This window comes from Cajanus cajan, chromosome 1, assembly GCF_000230855.2.
Source record: "Cajanus cajan strain Asha chromosome 1, NIPB_CcT2T_4, whole genome shotgun sequence".
NCBI classification, from domain to species: Eukaryota; Viridiplantae; Streptophyta; class Magnoliopsida; order Fabales; family Fabaceae; genus Cajanus; species Cajanus cajan.
In genome coordinates, this window is record NC_138517.1 from 67899938 (window position 1) to 67922251 (window position 22314).

Sequence of the window (22314 nt, forward strand, 5' to 3'; positions counted from 1 at the left end):
TGATGCTTATATTGTATTAGTACATTATATATGTCCAAAACAATCCAATCTAACTAAAATCCAAATACACTGCAGAGTGTAGACATCTGAATCAAACAAAAAAGGAGAAAAGTTATTGTAACAGCCAAGCGAGATAGTCATAGCAGTGAAATCTCTATTTACATAAAACAAATAAGAAGCTAAAACTAGTATTCATTTAATTTGCCTAAGTTTTGTTAGGGAACTTCCCAGAAATTCTAGTAACTTGGGTTTTTGAATTGAAATAGTTGTTTGAAAGAAGATCAAAGTGTCATAATAAGATTGGGATAGGATGTGAGACTAACATAGTATTAATATTGGTGAAATCTGATCATTAGCATAACATCTCACCCTTTCAGGGCAAAGCTATCTTAGAATCAAGTAACCACATGAAACTCATCTTAAGAGGCTTGGACAAAAATTCATTACGGAAACACACAAACTGTTTTTAACTCCTTCAAGTGACTATATCCTGAATAAAGCTTGAGATTTAAAATATGATGACAATAGCATAATAGATATTATACAGGGAATACATACGTTTATAGCTGCTGAACAAATGTCAATACACTAAAAGTTCAGAGTCTAATTAACAAAAAGTAACAAACCTCTCAATATCCTATTTGGTAGTTGGGATCATATTTACACCGACGCTTTCCAATGGTTCAATAACATCCACAAACTGTGTGGTTTAAGATGTAAATATAGTTGCTTGCTCTCAATCTCCTCTCATATATGGATAAAGCTAAATAATATTTATATTTTTAAGATTATTTTTTATTAGTTATTTTGCCAACTTGAAGAACAGAATCATGTAGTGGATAAGGACAAAACAAATGCCAGATCATAGTATTGTCTCTAGCACCATATGTACTAACCAAGTTTCACATAATAGAACCATTTCTGCTAGTTGAAATGGATAATCTCTACTCAAAGTAAGATTCTGCAACTATATGACTATTCAAAATTTTCAAGTTTTCAAGTTTAGGATACTCTTCACAAAAAAACTAATTGACCAAGACGAAGATGCAATGGCAATGCAAACACCCCACTGCTCCCAAGTCAATTTCTCCGTATTAATTGGTGTACGTATGTAGAAACTCTCTCTATATATATATATGCAGAACGGATTCTGATCCCACAGAATAACAGGGAAAAGGATGCTAGTATCCACTGCTACAGTTTGATTAAAATCAAACAAACATAAATATTTTGTATTTAAAAGATTAATACAAAAAGCATGACATGTCCTGCATTACCTCTGCTAATAATTCTGGATCTGAAATTGAGTACTACTCATCAACTCCTACACCATCAAGCTTAGCTAAAGAGAACAATGGCAAAATTCACTAGGTAGAAGGCACAATCAAATCGAAACATTCATTTTATAACAGAAAGAGATAGAGATAGAGAAAGAGTTTGAAATGGAAAAGAAAAAATGAATCATACAAAACAAAACCCTAAAATTGGAATTGAAGCCAAAATCACAAGAGATATTACCATATGAGGATCCAATAGCAAAACGAGTTGATGCGCACGAGAGATAGAAGGAACCATGATTGAAGCTTGAAACCGCGCGAGTGAAAGTGAGATGAGACAATGAGAAGTGAGGCAAAGAAAAAATGAAATCTTGTCATGTATGAAGAGTGTGAGGAATTTTGAAAGAAAAAAAAAGCGAAATAAAAATGTGATAATAACGGCAATTTTTAAAAATTACCACTATAAATAAAATTTTACCAGTTAATTTTTATTGGCTACTAAAGATATGTAGACAATTATCTTATTAATTCTAAATAATTGTCGTTAATGATACTTTTTATTATAGTGAAATAACCCTAACAGGCGAACCTATATGGTCACGTGAGCATTTAGATGCTATTCTTAAAGGTTTTCCTCAAGAATTTGACTCAATTATTGCATTAGTTGGGAGTCTTCTGTAACGTATATCCATTGGACAGGTTAAAGTTTTGACCCTTGCTCAAGAACTTCGCCTCCAAAAGTATAGAAAAAAGGTTTCCGTTGATACTGCCACTTCTCCCTCAGTTAATCTTACTCAAACTACTTCCCAGGCTGCTCCAAATTTTAATGATGGTGAAAAATCCTCTAAAAACTATCAGAATCAAAATTCCTTTAATGAGTTTAGTGGTTCTGGTTATTGCGGAGGTCGCTTTGGCCACAAACGAGGTCGTGGTGGTCAGTATTCCACTTAATGACAAGTATGCTTTAGATATGGTCACACAGCTTTATCCTGCTATCATCGTTTCAATCAACAATATCAGACACAAACTTCTCCCAACTTTCAGTGGTCGTTGCCTTGGAACCAATTTGGTCACTCACAGTGGAATCGACAATTCACTCAAAATCCAAATATGAATACCTTACAACGGAATCAATCTCAACAACAGTCTTTATGTCCTAGGCAACCTTATGTCATGGTTGCCAATACCGAACATGGTCTGTCTACTACTTGGTTTCCTGACTCAGGCTTCGTTTCATGTAATGAGCAACTCTCAAAATATACAACAAACCATACCTTTTGAAGGAGAAGGTCTTGACCAGATCTTCATTGGCAATGTTTCCATTTCATCCTTTGGTTATACATTTTTTCATTCTCCTTTTGAAAGTTTTTTTGTCAAATCTCAAGCCTCCAATGCAATTCTTCTTCAAGGTCAAGTCAGACCTGATGCTCTCAATTGATTTTCCAGTTTGCAGCTTATTAAAGACTCCTTGATGAAATTCAATTCCTCTTCTGTTTCTCTTTGTATAAATACCACCACTGTTCAAAATAATTGCAACATTGTAGCGCCTAACACTTCCTTTACATGCCACCTTAGACTTGGTCATCCAAACATTCATGTTTTACGTCTTACTTTTCAGCATTTTAATATTTCTTTTCCTGATAAAACTACTTTACCTTTCTGGTTTGCATGTTGCTTGAGTAAAGCGCGTCGTCTACCTTCTCATGCGTCTGAAACTAAATATAATTCACCATTGGAATTGATACAGTGATTTGTGGGGATCAGCTCCCATTACTTCTCATAATAAATTTCATTACGTGGATGCGTATTCTTGTTTTAGTTGGATTTATTTGTTAAAACCCAAGTTTGAAGCTCTTACGGTATTCAAACAATTTAAAACAATGGTTGAATTACAACTTTATAAGTCCATTAAATCTGGGGAGGGGAGTATCGTCCTTTCACTACTTATTTTAATACTCTAGGTATACGTCATGGTTTAACATGTCCTCATACTCACCAGCCGTTGAGAGGAAACATTGTCATAATGCAGAGTTGTTGAGAACAAAAGGTATAAATTGGGAGCAAATAAACTCTCTGTATTCTCATTCATATTACAAATGAAATATTACACTTATTTATAGCAGAAAGAAAAACCAACGTTTGTATCTTTAAATGCTCCTCATAATTAATAACATTAATATTATTCCAGGAATACCAAGCAAAATAAAACTCCTAATTTAAGTTTCATAACAAATTTCCCCCTTAAACTTAAATATTTTTCCCATCTCTCATTCCAATCAGCCTTTTACAATTCTCCAGCAGTGTAGTTGGTAGTGGCTTGGTGAATATGTCCGCAGCTTGAACTCGGCTTCCGACATGCTCCAACTCGACCTTTCCTTCTCTGATCTGTTCTCGGATGAAATGAAATCGAACGTCAATGTGCTTGCTCCTTCCGTGATTAACTGGGTTCTTTGCCAACTCGATTGCCGACTTGTTATCAACTCGGATCACAACCGCTTCATCTCGGATCACTCCCATATGCCTCAGTAAATTTGAAAGCCAAACTGCATGACATACGCTCCAAGATACCGCCACGTACTCGGCCTCACAGGTCGACAGAGTTACAATGGGCTGCTTCTTTGACAGCCAAGTAAAAGCCGTATTCCCGAGTAGGAATACATAACCCGAAGTACTCTTCCGATCATCAACATCTCCACACCAATCACTATCCGAGTAACCCACTAATCGGTAGTCATCCGATTTTGAATAGAAAAGACCAAGTGATAGGCTTCCTCGAACATATCTCAGAATTCTCTTCAAGGCCTTCCAATGTGTGTAGCTTGGATCCTCCATGAATCTGCTTGTTATCCCAACACTCAACATTAAGTCGGGTCTCGTGCTTGTAAGGTATCTGAGACTTCCGACTAAGCTTCGATATCTCCCAGAATCAGCTCGTTCTCCTCCATCAAACTTTGAGAGTTTCGTGCCTGATTCCATTGGGGTAGAGACCGGGTTGCAATCCTCCATTTTAAACTTCTTTAGGATTTCAAGCGTATACCTTTCTTGGGATATAAAAATCCCTTCATCTGATTGCTTCACTTCTAGGCCAAGAAAATATTTCATCAGGCCTAAGTCTGTCATCTCGAACTCTTTTTCCATTATCTCCTTGAACTCCTTAATCAGTTTTGCATTGCTTCCAGTGAATATGAGGTCGTCGACATAGAGAGCAACTACCATCATATCCTTTCCTGATTTCTTTATGTACAAGGCATGCTCGTACGGACATTGCTCATACTCGTTTTTCTTGAAATACCCATCAATTCTTTCATTCCAAGCACGAGGAGCTTGCTTCAGCCCGTAGAGGGCTTTTCTCAATCTCAGCACCTTTTTTTCATCTCCTCTCTTCATGTACCCGAGTGGTTGCTCGACGTACACCTCCTCTTTCAGCACTCCATTTAGAAAGGCCGACTTCACATCCATCTGTAGAATTTGCCATTGTCTCTGAGCAGCTAACGAGATCAGAAGTCGGATTGACTCCATTCTCGTGATAGGAGCAAAAACTTCATCATAGTCAATTCCTTCCTTTTGTTTATAGCCATTCACAACAAGCCGAGCTTTATAACGCTCAACCTCTCCCTTAGCATTCATCTTTTTTTTGTACACCCATTATACTCCAATGGGTCGAGCTCCTTCAGGAAGGTTGGTCAGTTCCCAAGTTTTATTATGCTCAATCGCCCCAAACTCCTCATCCATAGCTGTTCTCCACTTCTCATCTTGGACAGCTTTCTCAAAACTCAAGTCTTCAGAGTCGGCGAGAAGACATACAACATGAACTTCATTTGTAGTGTCGTATATTTCCTGCAGACTTCTCATCCTGGGCTGTTGTGGCTCGGATTCTTCATCTGAGAACTCGGTGGTAGTTGTTGTTGAAGGTACAACAATGTCCGAGCTAGTTTCTACTTCGGCCGAGTTATTCCAACACCATTGCTTTGTTTCCTCCACGTGAACATCTCGGCTCGCCACCACTTTTTTGTTATCAGGATCAAACAACTTGTATGCTTTGAATTTTTCATCATATCCAATAAATATGTACTTCTTGCTCCGATCTTCTAATTTTGTCCTGTGCTGTCGTGGTACTTGCCCATAGGCCAAGCTACCGAACACCCTAAGATGAGAAACACTCAGCTTCATGCCACTCCAGATCTCTTGAGGCGTCTTTTCTCCTAGCTTTGCATGTGGACATCTATTTTGTACATAGACTGCACACTGCACCGCCTCTACCCAAAACTTCTTCGGCATGTTCTTCCCTTTCAACATTGATCGAACCATATCAAGAATAGTTCGATTCTTTCGTTCCGCTACACCGTTTTGCTGCGGAGAATATGGGGCAGTCAAGAAACGCTTGATCCCAAGTTCCTCGCAGTATTTGTTGAACTCAACAGAAGTGAACTCGCCTCCTCTGTCAGATCGGACTGCTTTGATGAATTTAGTTGTTTCTTTATCCACCATTACTTTGAATTTCTTGAAGGTTTCAAACACTTCTAACTTCTCCTTCAAAAAATAAACCCATGTCTTTCTTGAGAAATCATCAATGAAAGAGACGAAATATTTCTTACCACTGAATGATTCTGGAGTTATTGGCCCACACAAATCGGTATGGATCAGTCCGAGTTGCTCCTTTTCTCGGTACTCAGAACTCCTTGGGAAAAAAGTCCTCGCGTGCTTCCCGATCACACATTCTTCACAAAACTTCTTTTCAAACTCCATTTTAGGAAGTCCAAACACCATCTCCTTTTTCACCAGCTCGGTCAACCCCCCAAAGTGAAGATGACCGAACCGCAGATGCCACTTCATGGCCTCATCCTCCAAATCAAGTTTCATGCATTCATCTTGAACTATTTTCAGCTCAAGTTTGTACATGCGATTTTTCTTCATTTCTACCTAGGCAATGAGTCTTCCGAGTACCCTTTCTCCATTAACTGTCTCATGCTCAGTATGTTGCTTTTTAGATCAGGTACGTAGTATACATCTTTGATCTCTCCGATTTTCCCATTTCTCTGTTGATACCAGATCGTTCCTCAGCCTTTGACGGCTACTTTCGAAGCATCGCCGAAAGAAACGGATCCGAGCTCCTCCTTTGAAAGTATTTTGAATAAATGCTCGTCACCACACATGTGGTTACTTGCGCCGGTGTCCAAGTACCAAACTGAGTTATCAGAACAACTCGGTTTGATCTCAGAAGAACAACTCGGTTTGATCTCAGTTTCTGGAACGGTTGTCACCAGCAACACTCCTTCATCTTCTTCCTCAGCAAGAAAGTTTGTTGGTTCCTCCTTTTTCTTCTCGGACCTACAATCTTTGGAAATATGACCTAGATTTCCACAATTGTAGCATTTGATCGAGTAACATTCCTTGGCAACATGTCCATACTTTCCATAGTTATAACATTCAATATTGTTATTTGTGTTTGATCGGCCACCCCAGGTCTGACCTCGGCCTCCTCGAGCCTGACCTCGGCCACGCCGAGCCTGTTGGCCGACATACTCATCACCTCGTCCTCCTCTTCCTCGACCACCTAGGCCTCTGCCTCTTCCTCGACCTCTAGTACTCTGAGCATAGAGCACCTTCTCCTCCTTTATTGTTGCCTTCGCCTGGAGAGCCTGTTCAAGAGACTCCCCCTTCTCCTTCTTATTCTTCTTTCTCTGCTCATACGCCTCTAGGGACCCAGTAAGCTCTTCGACAGTGAGCGTTGAAAAATCCTTGGAATCTTCGATTGCACACACTATATTCTCAAAGTCATCTGTCAATGACCTTAAGATCTTCTCCACAACTCGGCTTGAGGGAAGATTCTCTCCATTCCTGTTTAGTTTGTTCGCCACAGTTTCCACCCGAGTAATGAACTCGGATACTCCTTCATTCTCATGTTTTCCAGTTCGCCCCTAAGGGTTTGAAGCCGAACTTGCTTCACGCGTTCATCTCCCTTTTTTGCTTTCTCGAGTATATCCCATGCCTCTTTTGAAGATTTAGCATTAGCTATCTTCTCAAAACCCGACTCGTCAACAGCTCGGTACAGCAAATACAGTGTTGCCTTGTCCTTTGCTCGAACAACCTTCAATGCATTCAGTTGGGCATTTGTATACCCCTCGGTAGTCACCAGTTCCTCGTGCCCATTCTCAACCACATCCCAGTTATCTTGGGAGCCGAGAAGGGCCTTCATCTGCACCTTCTAGTTATCGTAGTTGACATCTTTAGTCAACTTGGGTAATGGAATGCCATTAGTTAAACCTGCCATTTCTCTTGAGTGTATACGCTCCACTCACACACCTCACAAGACTTTTTGTCACTCTTCTCTCAGGCTGGGTACACTAGGTCGGCTCACACTCACCTCACGCACTCAAGCTCTAATGCCAATTTGTTGAGAACAAAAGGCATAAATTGGGAGCAAATAAACTCTCTGTATTCTCATTCATATTGCAAATGAAATATTACACTTATTTATAGCAGAAAGAAAAACCAACGTTTGTATCTTTAAATGCTACTCATAATTAACAACAATAATATTATTCTAGGAATACCAAGCAAAATAAAACTCCTAATTTAAGTTTCATAACAAGAGTTAGGTTTGTATCAGAGCTTATTTTGTTCTTGAGGGACCTGGTAAGGTTGAGAGTTCATCCAAACACCTAAACACTTATATTGAGAATTGAAAATGCAATCTGATTATTCAGTCCAAACACTACCAGCATTTGATGGTGAGAATTATCACCTATGGGCAGTCAGAATGAAGGCTTTTCTTGATGCAAATGATTTTGGGAAGCTGTTGAGGAGGATTATGAGGTTGGCCAATTACCAGAAAATCCAACACTTAATCAAATCAAGTATCATAAGGAAAGAAAGCAACGAAAACCAAAGGCAATGTCTTGTCTATTTTCTGTTGTTTCTCAATCAATCTTCACCAGAATTGTGACTCTAAAGTCAACAAAGGCTATCTGGGATTTTCTCAAACAAGAGTATGAAGGAAATGAGAGAGTTAAAGGGATGCAAGTGCTGAATTTGATCAGGGAGTTTGAGATGCAGTGGATGAAGGAGTTAGAAAGGGTGAAAGAATATTCTGACAGACTTCTAAGCATTGTAAACAAGGTGAGGTTGCATGGGACAGAATTTTCTAATACAAGGATAGTGCAGAAAATCCTTGTGACTCTTCCTTAGAGGTTTGCATCCACCATTTCCTCTTTGGAAAATTCCAAAGATCTGTCAAATATCACTTTGGCATAATTGATGTATGCATTGCAAGCCCAAGAACAGAGGAGACTCATGAGGGAGGAAGGCATTATTGAAGGTGCTTTACAGGCAAAACTGAAACTTAGTCATGGTTACAAAGGAAAGAAAAAAAAGGCTCAAGGGAATAACTTTGAGCAAGGAGAAAGTTCCAACAAAGGTGGTAAAGGAGATGATGAGAAACCAAATCATCCTCCTTGTCAGCACTGTGGAAAAAGAAACCATCCCCACTTCAGATGTTGAAGAAGACCCAACTTACGCTGTAACAAATGCAACCAACTTGGTCATATTGCAAAATTTTGCAATAACAAAAGCCAATCTCAAACAGAGGCTCAAGTGGCTGACCAAAAAAAGGAGGAGGAACAATTATTTGCAGCAACTTGTTTTGCCACCAATAACAATTGTGAGAGCTGGTTGATTGACAGTGGATGCACACATCATATGACCTATGATGAAGAATTGTTCAAGGAGCTGGATAGGACAATTGTTTCAAAAGTCAGAATTGGCAATGGAGAGTGCATAACTGTTAAAGGGAAGGGCATTGTTGCAATTGAAAGTTGTTCAGGTACAAAAATAATCACTGATGTACTTTATGTACCTGAAATCAAATGTTGGACAGTTGCTTGAAAAGGGCTACAAAATTCTATTTGAAGACAAAAATGTGTTTGATTAAAGATGCAAGTGGACATGATCTGTTCAAGGTCAAAATGAAAGGAAAAAGTTTCTCTTTAGATTTAATAGAGGAGGTGCAAGCTGCTGTTTCAAGCACGATCAATGTCACTGAGCTTTGGCACAAGAGAATGGGTCATTTAACCATGTTGCACTACTGAACATGAAAAAGTACAATATTGTGGAAGGCTTGCCATCATTGGAAGCTGACTTAAATAATTGTAATGCATGCCAATATGGGAAACAGTACAGGCTACCATTTCCACAAACTAGTTAGAGAGCATCACAAAAACTGCAATTGATTCACATAGACCTTGAAAGACCTCTACCTGAATTATCTCTAAATGGAAGTAAATATTACATTCTCTTTATTTATGATTTAACAAGAATGTGCTGGATTTATTTCTTGAAATTTAAATCTGAAGTTGCAGGAATTTTTGGAGGTTCAAGGCTTGGATTGAAAATCAATTTAGTTGTAAAATTCAAGTTCTACGGTCTGATAATGGAAAAGAGCACATTTCAGATCAATTTAATTCTTTATGTGAAGAAGCTGGGATTAAGCACCAACTTACTACTCCTTACACTCCACAACAAAATGAAGTGAGTGAGAGGAAGAATAAAACGATAATGGAGATGGCAAGAAGCATGATGCATGAGAAAGGACTTCCGAAGAAGTTTTGGGTTGAAGCTGCAAATACGACTGTTTTTCTATTAAATAGGCTTCCTACAAAAGTTGTGCCAGGAAAAACTCCTTATGAAGCATGGTATGGCTATAAACCTTTTGTTCAAAACTTCAAAGTTTTTGGCTGTATTTGTTTCACTTATATGCCAAAGGTGAAAAGAGATAAGCTAGACAAAAGGGCAGAAGCAAGAATTTTCATTGGCTATAACACACCTTCAAAAGCTTATAGAGTCTACCAACCACAAACTGGTAAGATTCTCATAAGCATAGATGTTCATTTTGTTGAAGATAAACAATGGATTTGGGAGAAAGATGATTGGAAGCAAGTTCCTAATTTTTCTTTTATAGAAGAAAAAGATAAATTTTTTTATAAAAGTTTTGATGATCCACCAGTTAGAGGAACCAGATTACTTTCTGATATTTATGAAAGATGTAATATTTCTATATTAGAACCTGCATATTTTTTTGAAGAAGAAAAGGATCCAAAGTGGATTGTTGCTGAAGCTGTTAATCAAGTTTTATGGTTAAGGAAAATTCTAGATGATCTACAAGTGGTTAAAACAAATCCAACTAAGGTGTTTGTAGACAATCAAGCAGCAATTGCAATTTCTAAAAATTCAGTCTTTCATAGGAAGATTAAACACTTCAATATTAAGTTGTATTCTGTTATAGATTTTCAAAAAAAAAGGTAATGTTGTGTTAGTATATTGCAAGACAGAAGATCAATTGGCAGACATCTTCACAAAGACACTTCCAAAAGGAAAGTTTGAGAACTTGAGAGGAAAACTTGGAGCCAATAGCTACTGATACAAGGAGTGTTGAGAATCTGAATCAGCATCTATTATTTGAGTTTATTTCAGATTAATGGAGCATTATTAGAATTCTTACTGTTATGAATTTTAATTATAGGAATTATAGATGTTATTACACTTTTATGAGTATTTACATTTGTCATTTAATTTTATGTTTATGAGCAGTTTTTGTATCAATGTGTTTTGTGTATTTAAAGGTTGCAAGTATGAATAAAAATACATGAATTTCAGCCTTCTAATTTTTCTGAATTCCTACATACCCCACCTAGACCTATAAACACTCGCTCTATGACAACCAAATCTAAAGCTAGTATTGTTCAACCTCGTCTTCATCCCACCCTTCTCCTTTCCCATGTTGAATCGAAAAATGTTAACAAGCCTTGCAAGATCCAAAATTGTTGGCTGCTATGAGAGAAAAATTCTCTGCTCTTTAAAAGAATAACACCAGGACTTTAGTTCCTCTTCCCTCGCATAGGATTTCTATTGGCTATAAATGAATTTTGAGTCAAAGAAAATGATGATGTCTCATTAAATAAATACAAGGCTAAACTTGTGGCAAAGAGATTTAATCAACACTATTGTTTTGATTTTCATGAGACATTCTCTCCGGTGATAAAACCTGTCACTATTAGAATCATTCTCTCCCTTGTTCTTACACACAAGTGGCCTATTCTTCAACTTGATGTAAACAATGTCTCCCTTAACGGCTTACTTGATGGGGATATGCTTTTGTAGGCAGTTGAAAATTGTTCACTGCCATAATTAAATATTTTTAAGTCTCTACAATTTTTTGTTTTACTTGTAAGTTTGGTTAAAAATTGTTTATGTTTAGAAAAAGTAAATTGTATAGGCAAGTAATGTTTTACTTGTTAGCTTAGTCATATTTTATTGTATTTATCCAATCAAGTGTCGGTCAGTTTTAGTATTTAAACATTTGCTGTGAACATTTTTAATATGTGAAAAATTGAGTTCATAACTCAAATATATTATATCACTTTTTGTTCCTTTTGGATGTGCGAAGTAGCAAATTTTCTAATCTAAGCCTGTATATCTTATTTTGTCTTGCACTTTTATTTTTCATGTTCTGTTTTCAACAACTTCAACCAAAGTTCTTAAGCTTATGATAAAACGCTAGTGTGTAAGTTGAACAAAGCTATTTATGGGGGAGTCAATATGGGTGAACTTTCTACTGGTTCTCACCCACCTTTAGTTTGGGGGGTGGGGGAGGAGGTGGAGCGGGGCGTGAGAGTCAACTAGAGTTATTTAGCTGTTGAATTAGATAATTAGTTATAAACTTAGTCAGTTGTAGTATTTTTCCATTTTTCCTTCTCGAGTCTCTCTAGTATATATAGGACTGTAAATAGAGACTCAGATTATTGTATCATATTCATTTTCAGTCAATAAATTATATTACAGTTTTCTCTAATATAAACGGATAACAATTTTTATATTCATAGTTAATATGTAGGGTCGCCAAGTTTAAGATTCCGTACGTAGTTGATCAATACTCTGAATATGATTCAAATTAATTTTGACACATCTCACTCGCATTCAACAGTTCAAACTCAATTTCATCAAAATTAAATTTTACTATGTTCTAAATCAAACGGACACTAATTCACGATTTAAAAAAATGGATTGGATCGGGGTGACGAATCCGATAACATTTGGTTTAAAAACACTGTTGACCCTTACTAGATGATATTTAAGTTTCAATTAAGCCATCACTAAATTAAGCCAATAACTTTTTAAAAAATATTTAGCCATTGAATTATGGAACCTTTAGTGTTTTCTCAACCTTTATACATGCCGCTAATTCACATTAAATCGCTTATGCATACAAGTTTAAAGTAGAAGCTAGCAAATCCTTTTACATTTGAGTAACATTTCTCATGAGCTTGAAAATTCCTAGGAGAAACAATTCTCAAACAACGTAGTTGAAATAGTATTGATTGTCTTCCACACTTTGACGGAATGAAATAGATTAGGACAGGGTTGAAAGAAAACTATCTCCAAGTACTATAAGGTGTAACAATCTGTAAGCTATGCGATTTTGTCCCAATCTTTTGAGATGACCACATTTAGTTTCAATTAATGTGTAGTCATGACATTTAACTTATAATACATTCTAAACAAATCCCTACAAAAATCCTGTTCTCATCTAATTGAGCCACTTTTTGTACAAAAAAAATATACTAATGCCAGACACATGAATACATTATATATATATTTACAAAACAGCACTCAGCTCAGCAAGCAAAAGATTTCTTACAAACCATTCGTATATTTAGAGATTTCTTTCATGTGGTTCCAGCCAAGGGAAGTCCAGGAAATCAAATACCTCCTTTTCGGTATGAAATTTCAAACTTGCACTACCTTTTGCACCCTGCAGTGGGACAAGTATATATGAGAATTCAAGCAAATCAAGACACGCTATCACTAAGATTCTTTTAACTTTTAAGCCATACCCGTTTGCCACCAGAACCTAGAGTAGCTGGAAACAACCCTGTATCATCAAGTCGGAATCCTTTTGATTCTGCTTGCAGCCTCAACCTGCACTCAAGCACCAAGAAAAAGAAAAACCACCACAACTTGTTCACCATAGATGACCCAGAAATGACGACATAGATAATTAAAGCATTGACCGAGTCCCATCAAATTAATAATGAAGTGTTGTTATGAAAACATCTACTGTTTACACAAGAGAACTATGAAGAGCTAGTTTGGAGAAATTTTTCAATAACACTTGTAGGAAAAGAAAATAAAGAATGAGGTAGAATGAGTGAAACTTCTCTTGCATAAGTTAAAATTAACTTGTGTGACTATTTATGAATAAGTTAAATGAAAGTGCTTCTAAAATGGTTGAGTTGCATAAATTAATTAATTTTAACTTGTGGAAGTTTGATTCATTTTACTTTATTGCATTATTTTTACTTTCTTTTACTATAAATGTTAGGTTGAGAAATTTATCCAAACTTTCTCAAAATACAAGAATGATCAAGTTTTAAAAAGACATTTATGTGTTTGCCATACAACGACATTAAATTAAGATGGCACCTAGCTCACAGTTGATAGCCAATTTCTTAGATCCAAGAGTTTAGGATTTAAACAGACTTGAATATTGAAATAGATTGGTAAAAACAGTGTGTATACACTGATCTGTATATTTTCCTTATATATGGAGTGATAATGATTAGATCTACAAAAAGGTTGAAGAGTCTAAAAGCCTAAGCTATTACATCAAGAAAAAGTACAATAAAAAAGTACAGTAAAATATTTAAAAAATGAAGAGGCTTTCTAAACAAGCTATTCTAACACTCCCCCTCAAGCTGGTGCATACAAATTATATGCACCAAACCTTGAACATAAAAATTGAATTCGAGGCCCCCTTAAAGACTTAGTCATAATATCTGCAAGTTGTTCATTGGAATTGACAAATTCAGTAATGATTTCCTTGGACAACAACTTCTCTTTCACGAAATGACAATCAACCTCCATGTGCTTGGTTCTCTCGTGAAATACTAGATTGGAAGCAATGTGAAGAGCGACTTCATTATCACAATACAATTTCATTGGATGATCCTCACAAAATCTCCACTCTCGAATAAGTTCTTAATCCATACAAATTCACAAGTAATCAAGGCCATGACTCGATATTCAACTTCAGCACTAGATCGAGCAACAACATTTTGTTTCTTACTCTTCCAAGAAATGAGATTTCCACCAAGAAATACATAGTATCCAGTAGTAGAACGTCTATCTATAAGACAACCTACCTAATCAGCATCATAGTAACCAGAACTTTGGCTATCTCCTTTGACCTCATATAGTAATCCTTGTCCTGGAGTCTTTTTGATATATCTAAGAATACGCAAAACAGCATTCCAATGATCAATATGAGGAGATTGTTTGAGGCTATAAAGAGACCTTCGCAATTTACAAACTAAACCAGACTCCCTCTGAGCAACAATCTAGGAGGTTGCTCCATGTAAATCTCCTCCAACTCACCATGAAGAAAGGCATTTTTAATGTCTAATTGGTGGAAAGGCCAATGACGGATAGCTGCCATAGCAAGAAAGAGATGAACAATAGGAATCTCGGCCATAGGAGAGAAGGTGGCACCATAATCTAGGCCATAAATCTAAGTAAACCCCTTGGCCACCAATCTGGCTTTGAGCTGATCAAACGTACCATCAAGGCCAATTTTAATAGCATAGACCCATCTGCATCCAACTGGTTGTTTCCCAGGAGGGAGTGGAACTAGCTTCCATGTACCACTATGTTCAAGAGCTTACATTTTAGCAATCATGGCTTGTCGCCATCTAAGATCAAGAGCCTCATGAACATTTTTAGGAATAGTAAGGAGATATTGAAGAGACAAAAGAGAAATACAAGGGAGATAATCGATGATAGCTCAGAAAAATTATAAATAGAATGATGGTTCCGAGTAGACTGAATATCTATTCGAAGAGCAATGGGCCATCCAGAATTATCCTCACTAGGATTCATAGTAGGGGCGTCTGATGGTGAAGGACATGAATATGTTGACTTTTCAAGTAATGTTGGACCAATTTGTCGTGTTCGATGTTGATATGTGACAAGAGGAGGTGGAGTAGCTTGAGTAGGATTAGTTGTGGGAATGATAGACTGATTAACCTCTTGGTTAGGAGTGGTATGAATTGAAATTTGAGGCGGAATGGAAACATAAGAACAATCTGGTAGCACTTGTTGTATTGAAAAAGAATCATGAATGGAGGATGAGAAAAATGGAGTTTGTTCAAAAAGGGTGACATCAGCAGACATGTAAAATTTTTTGGTCTTTAGGAACTAACACTTGTACCTTTTCTAAAGACGAGAATAGCCAATAAAAACACATTTAATAGCTCTAGCAGACAACTTATCTTGACCAGGAAAACCATTATGGACAAAACATGTACACCCAAAGACTTGAGGTGAGACATGAAACAAGGGTTCCTTTGGATAAATAATAGAGTAGGGAATTTTATTTTCAAGGTAAGAAGAGGGAATTCTATTTATTAAAAAATAAGAAGTGAGAATTGCATCACCCTAATAATGTACAAGGACAATTGCATTGAACATTGGAGTGCGTACAGTCTCCACAAGGTGCCTATTTTTTCTTTCTACTATTTCATTTTGTTGGGGTGTGTGTGATGTAGATTGATGCAAGACACCTTCTGAGGATAGGAAGGAGGATAATTCAGAAGATAAATATTCTTTTGCATTGTCACTTCTAAAAATTTTAATTATTCTCCCAAATTGGTTTTTGATTTCATTGAAGAAGGTCATAAAAATAGACAAGAGCTCAATGATCTTTCATTAAATATACCTAAGTACATCGAGAAAATTCATCAATAAAGGTTAAAAAATATCTAAAACCAAAAGATGTTACACGACTTGAACCCTAAATATCAGAATGAATGGTGGTAAAAACCGAGTTACATCTTTTATCAGTTTGCTTGGGAAAAGACAACCTAACATGTTTGCCTAATTGGCATGATTCACAACCTAACTCCTCTAATTTTTTAAGACTAGGAACCAAAAGTTTTAACTTGAATAGACTTGGGTGACCCAAACGATCATGTAAAAGATTGGGTGACAAAACAGCAACACAACATCCAGGTGGTTGCGTTTCAATATAGTAGAGACCACTAGATTCATGTCCTATGCCAATCTTCCGACCCGTACCACATTCCTAAATAACAAAAGATTCAGCATTAAAAGTTATTGAATAATTTAAGGATTTGGTTAACTGACTTAAAGAAATTAAATTGAAAGGACAATTAGGGATAAACAAAATAGAGTTTAAATTTAATGAGGAAGAAAGAAAAACTTGACCAATTCCTTTGGGAGTAATTCTAGACCCATCTGCTAAGGTAAAAACGTGAGGTGATTTAAGTGGGGACATGGAAGAAAACATAGAATTATGTGATTAGAGGCTCCTGAATCAATGATCCATGGACTTTGATTTGCAGTTGAATGAGAAACACAAGCTATAAAAACAGTAGTGGTAGAGGAATATTGAGCTCGATTCATGGATTTCCAATGAAGATATTCTTGATAATCATCTTCAAGGATCTTCATATCAGATTTTCCTAATTTCTAAAACTTGGATAGATTTTCTATCTTCTCTGGAAAACCATGAAGAGAATAACAATTCTCTTGGGTATGACCCATCCTCTTGCAGTATGAACATTGAGGATGACCACTTCTGCCTCCTCTTCCTCCTCTATTTCCACCATGGTAGTCAAAATCGCGGCAAACCGCGTAAGATCGGACACGTTCACGATCTTCTTCACCAATTCCATGCTCGTGCCTGCTCTAGATCGCAAAACTTGCAGATCGTACTAGATCGTCGCGGAAGAGCGTAACTCGCACAGAAACGACGCTCTTTTGCAAGCCTAATTTTAGGTTAGTTTGTGGGTCGGACTTGAGACCTGATTTTATAACCCAGAATTTAAAACACATTCAGCCCAAAAAAACCCTAACGTAAGCCCATATTTATTTCCCCCTAAAGCCCAATAACTTGAGAAACATTGAAAGGTGCCCTCTACCCCACATAGATTAAAAATGATAAAAACCTTTCCACTCTCCCATTACGAAAACAGAGAACTAGAAGCCGCCACTCCCTTCACTTCTGCTCTTCTTGATTCTTCCCTTTACGAAAATAGAGACGGCTGCTATTCTATCATGAATAAAAATTAAATCTTCTTCCTTTTACGAAAGTAGAGACTCCCACTCTTCTTACCGCCACTTCTACTCTTCTAAACCTATTTAATAAGTTCCAATCACACTTATATTTCATTCCATCTTTCTTATTTTCCCTTTGTGTGGGATGTGAAATTCTGATTTCCTTTCCTTGCTTTTGTTCTCTCTTTCCCTAGAAGTTACAAACCGATTCAGAATTGGATTTTGTTTATTGCAAGCCTGTACATTTTTGTTGTAATCGTAAGCCTACACCTTCTCTTATTTGTGCCATCTAATTCTTTTATTTTTTTTAAAAGACTGTTACATAAATTATTGTTGTAATTAGAGGAAAAATCTTCCTAATTAGAGAAAATATCTATAGAATCTTCTAGAATATTTTTCAGAATATTTTTCCTTATTTCCTTATTTTAGAAGATTAGATTGTTACAAATAGGTATAAGGAAAATGTAATATGTATGAATAATAATAATAAAATTATTCTCCTTTTCAAGTTGGTATCAGAGCTCCCGATCTTGGGAGCTCCATTTCCGCTGCAAACAGTAGCCACCGCTGCTGTTGTCCGGCCATTGCGTCTTCCGCCGTAGCCGTTGGGGTCGTTGATAGGGTAGAAAGGTGCGCCCAACTCCAGCGAACACAACACCGGAATTCGCTCCGGGAAATACGCCACCACGTGCCGCCACCGTCGCCAGCACGTGTAGCCCACGCGCCTAGCTCCGGCAAGACCCACTCGTCGTCGCCACAGAAAGAGTCGCCGGAGCCTCCTGAGTCCATTCCACGGGTCGGTGACATCTCATTTGGCCAGATTTGAGTAATCTGAGTTTTGAGTTCTGCTCCTTTTTTCGGTGTATCCCACACGTCGTCTTGTCTCGGATAGGGTCATCGTTTCTCGGATAAGGTCACCAGATTGCATTCCAAAGGATGTCTGAGGTAAAAATTATTCCTTTGGGTCCTAATGATCTTCCAAATGTGGTGGGTGCCTATCGGTTGGATGGTAGGAATTTCCTATAGTGGAGCCAGTATATTCGAAGGATTCTCAAGGGACGTTCAAGACTAGATCACATAGATGGTGGAGGGCCAGGACTAGACAACTCAAATTTTCCAATTTGGGACAATGAAGATTCACTAATTATGACTTGGATGTGGCATTCCATGATTCCTGAGATAAGTCGAAATTATGTTTCATTCTTCTGCCAAAGAGATATGGGATGATTTACAGAGTACTTTTTCATTAAAAAAGGATTTTGCTGCATGTTATGACATTGAAAGTAAAATATTTAATACAAAACAGGGCTCTTTTTCTGTATCAGAATATCACGGAATCTTGAATGGACTTTGGATCGAATTAGATCAGTACCAAACAATAAAGGTGTGTAAAACAGATGCTGCCACACATGGTGAAGCCATGGAAAGAGGAAGAATCTTCAACTTTCTCCATGGCCTGAATCATGAGTATGACCCAATCAGGGTACAAATCTTAGGAAGAGAAAAATTACCATCCCTATCAAAAGTATTTTTTATGGTAAGAGGAGAAGAAACTCGAAGAGCTGTCATGCTTGATGGGGGGATCTCCAACATTGGCTCTGCCATGACAACTGGAAAGGGGATCCACAAAGGAGCAAATGCCAGAGGAAAGTCGTTTGAAAAAGGTAATCATGAGACTATTGTTCATACTGTAGAAGATCTGAACATACCAAGGAAACATGCTTCAAACTCCATGGAAGAAATAATGTTCTCGAACGCATGGGTAACAACAAAGGGTCTGCTCAACGATGGGCAAATCATACTACCTCAGAACAGGAAGCCACCAATCAATCCAGTACTTCACCACCACCAGATCTTGATATGAAAGCTTATAAGGAGGAACTCGAGCGCTTGAAAGCAATGGTTGAATCAATGAGTAAGCCCTCTGGATCATGTACTCTATCCATGAAAGGTAAGATTTGTCTCAATATTGTTGGTCCTATGCCTCAAGGTATTTGGATTCTTGATTCAAGAATAACTGATCATATGACACCTTTTCGTGTGTTCTTCAACTCGTATGTTAAACGAAATAGAGAACAACTTATTACAGTTACGAATGGTCAGGGTGTACCTATATGCGGCTCTGGGAATATAATTTTCGAATCGTCTATTGTATTAAAGGATGTTTTACATCTTCCACAATTAACAAATAGTCTTATCTCTGTGAAAAAACTCACAAAGGATTTAAATTGTTCAGCAACATTTTTCTCAACTTATTGTATTTTTCAGGACCTTGCCACGGGGAAGACGATTTCAACTGCTAAGGAGCAAAGTGGGTTGTATCTGTTGGAGTCTAATGATCAAAGAAAAACAAAAATCATGAGTCAACAAGCTACATCTGAGACGTGGGCAAATTCCCAAATATGGCTACATCATAAAAGGCTTGGGCATCCTTCATTCAACCTTATCAAGTCCTTATTTCCTCATTTGTTTACCAAGGAGTCAATTGAGTCTTTTAATTGTGATATTTGTCAATTGTCAAAGCACCATCGTGCATCTTATCCTATTAGTAATAAAAAGAGTATTTCTCCATTTGATTTAATCACTTTGATGTTTGGAGACCTGCTGTAGAATCTATTTCCGGAGCCAAATGGTTCGTTACCTTTATTGATGATTGTACGCGTGTCACGTGGACATACCTTATGAAAAATAAATCAGAAGTTTTCCAAATCTGTTAAATTTTTCCGTCTTGTCCAAAATCAATTTGGAAAAAATATCAAAAGAATTAGGTCTGATAATGGTACTGAATATGTGAATCATGAATTTCTCAATTTTTTGTCTCATAATGGTATTGTTCATGAACTAACATGTGTAAACACCCCTCAACAAAACGGGGTTGCAGAAAGAAAGAATCGTCATCTTCTTGAAGTAACTAGAGCTCTTCTTTTTCAAATGTTTGTTCCAAAAAATTATTGGGGAGAAGCTGTGTTAACCGCCACATATCTCATCAATAAGTTACCCACCCGTATCTTAAATGGCATTAGTCCTATAGAGTCTTTATTGTCTTTTATTCCTTCTTCCTCCCTAATATCGAGTCTACCTAGTCGAGTCTTTGGATGTACTATTTTTGTTCACTCTCATCATCCTAATCGTAGTAAATTAGATCCCAAAGCTCTTAAATGTGTCTTTATTGAGTATCCTTCTAATAAAAAAAGGTACAAATGTTATCATCCTCAGAGTCGTCGCGTCTTTATCACCATGGATGTCACCTTTCATAAAACACAATCCTTTTATGCCAATCCACCACTTCAGGGGGAGAAAGCACTTGAAGTGGAGGAGCTCTCCTTCTTGTCATTACCATATTTGTCTTTGTAGGATGCCCAAGATCTAAGCAATGAAGCTACCATGGTCCACAATGAGGAAGAAGCGGAAGAAGAGGAAGACAATTTTTTGGCAAAAAATATGAAAGAAGAAAACAACCCACTTCGACTCTCGAGCAAGAAAAATTGCCTAATCCAGAGGTGAGGATCCCTGAAGATAACAGTGACGAGGTAAGTATTACTGAGGACTTACCCATTGCATTGAGAAAGGAAAGAAGATCATGTGCTAAATATCCTATTTCTTAGTATGTTTGCACTAACAATCTCTCTGATAAGCACATAAGCTTTATTGCTGCCAAGGTTGTCAATCTCAAGAGTTTACGTAATCTCGTGGAGGCTCCATAAACTCGTGGAGGCTCCGTAAACTCGTATCGTAAACTCGTCTCGTAAACTCGTCTCGTAAACTCGTCTCGTAAACTCGTAAGAGATTACTCAATAATAAATAAATAAATAAATAAATAAAAATAACATAATAATTGAACATTTTAACTCCCAAATAGCAAATTACATTAATAATAAATGCTCTTAACACAAATTTAAGATCAAAAGTTCACACAAATGACAAAGTGAGAGAATGAAGGTAACTTAATTTCTTCAGGCACTGAAGCACAAGGCTCTGAATCTTCTCTAGTCCCTGCAAGATGATGCTTGAATCTAGAAATTCCTCCACTCACAATCTTTGAGCAATAATTACATTTCACTTTTCTTGCATTGCCCTGAACATCTGTCCCATGCTTCCACCCAATATCTGACCTGTTTCCTGGGGCATTTTTATTTCTAGCAACAGAAGAGGCTGCTGATCCAGTACCAGTAGAATTTGATCCACTCCCAGACATGATTATAGTAGAAATTACTATAGACAGAATCATAAATGATAGTCGGATGGAGTTGCAATCAGAAGCAAGTTAACAATGATTCAATGAATCACAAAAAAAAAGTAAAAATGTAAAATTTAAAAACCCTAACCTGGGTCGCACAAAAGTGATTTGCGCACAGAGAAGAAGAAGAGCAGAGGTGGAGACACGGAGGAGAGGAGGCGCGCGCAAAGGTGGCGCGCGCAAAGGTGTCGCGCGCGCAAAGGAGTCGCGCGGACCAGGTGATGCGCTCGCGGAGGAGTCGCGCGGAGAGGAGAGGAGACGCGCCGGAGGTGTCGCGCGGAGAGGAGAGGAGGCGCGTGCGGAGGTGTAGCGCAGAGGAGTCGCGCGAAGGAGGTGAGGCGCGCGGAGGAGTCGCTCGGAGGAGGTGAGGCGTGCGCGGATGAGTCGCGCGGAGGAGGAGAGGCGCGTGCGGAGGAAAGGAGGAGCCGTGGAAGAGGCGCTGCGGAGGAAGAGATGATCTGGAGTGGAGAGGAGAGTAGGAGACGAGACTAAAGTGCCCTAACACACAAAACACAAAACGTGCGTTTTGTGTAAGTGAAAAAAAAAACGGTGATCTCTTAATATCGGAGGTAGTCTCGCGAGTTTACACGAGTTTACACGAGTTCACCGAGATTGCTCCGAGTTTACTAAAAAACGAGTTTACCTCCGAGTTGTACAGGTAAGCTCTCGTAA

General features: G+C 37.7%; 2 protein-coding genes across 6 annotated transcripts in view; both read right to left on the bottom strand.

Moving 5' to 3' along the window:
* Window positions 1–6334: 6334 nt before the first annotated feature.
* Window positions 6335–7473, bottom strand: LOC145955424 (uncharacterized). The gene is made up of 2 exons (XM_083070094.1): window positions 7166–7473; window positions 6335–7115 (listed from the first exon to the last, which is right to left on the bottom strand). Exons 1-2 carry the CDS (start codon window positions 7471–7473, stop codon window positions 6335–6337), a joined length of 1089 nt encoding a protein of 362 aa, XP_082926220.1.
* Window positions 7474–12692: 5219 nt separating this feature from the next.
* Window positions 12693–22314, bottom strand: part of POL{LAMBDA} (DNA polymerase lambda (POLL)) — a 33117-nt gene continuing 23495 nt past the window's right edge. For 4 of the 5 annotated variants that reach the window (XM_083061899.1, XM_083061901.1, XM_020365317.3 and 1 more), the window contains 2 exons: window positions 13166–13250; window positions 12693–13083 (listed from right to left, as the gene is read on the bottom strand). In XM_083061899.1, the coding sequence (XP_082918025.1) occupies window positions 12985–13083; window positions 13166–13250 (184 nt within the window). In that variant the 3' untranslated portion in view covers window positions 12693–12984. The other variant, XM_083061893.1, reaches the window with a different exon arrangement.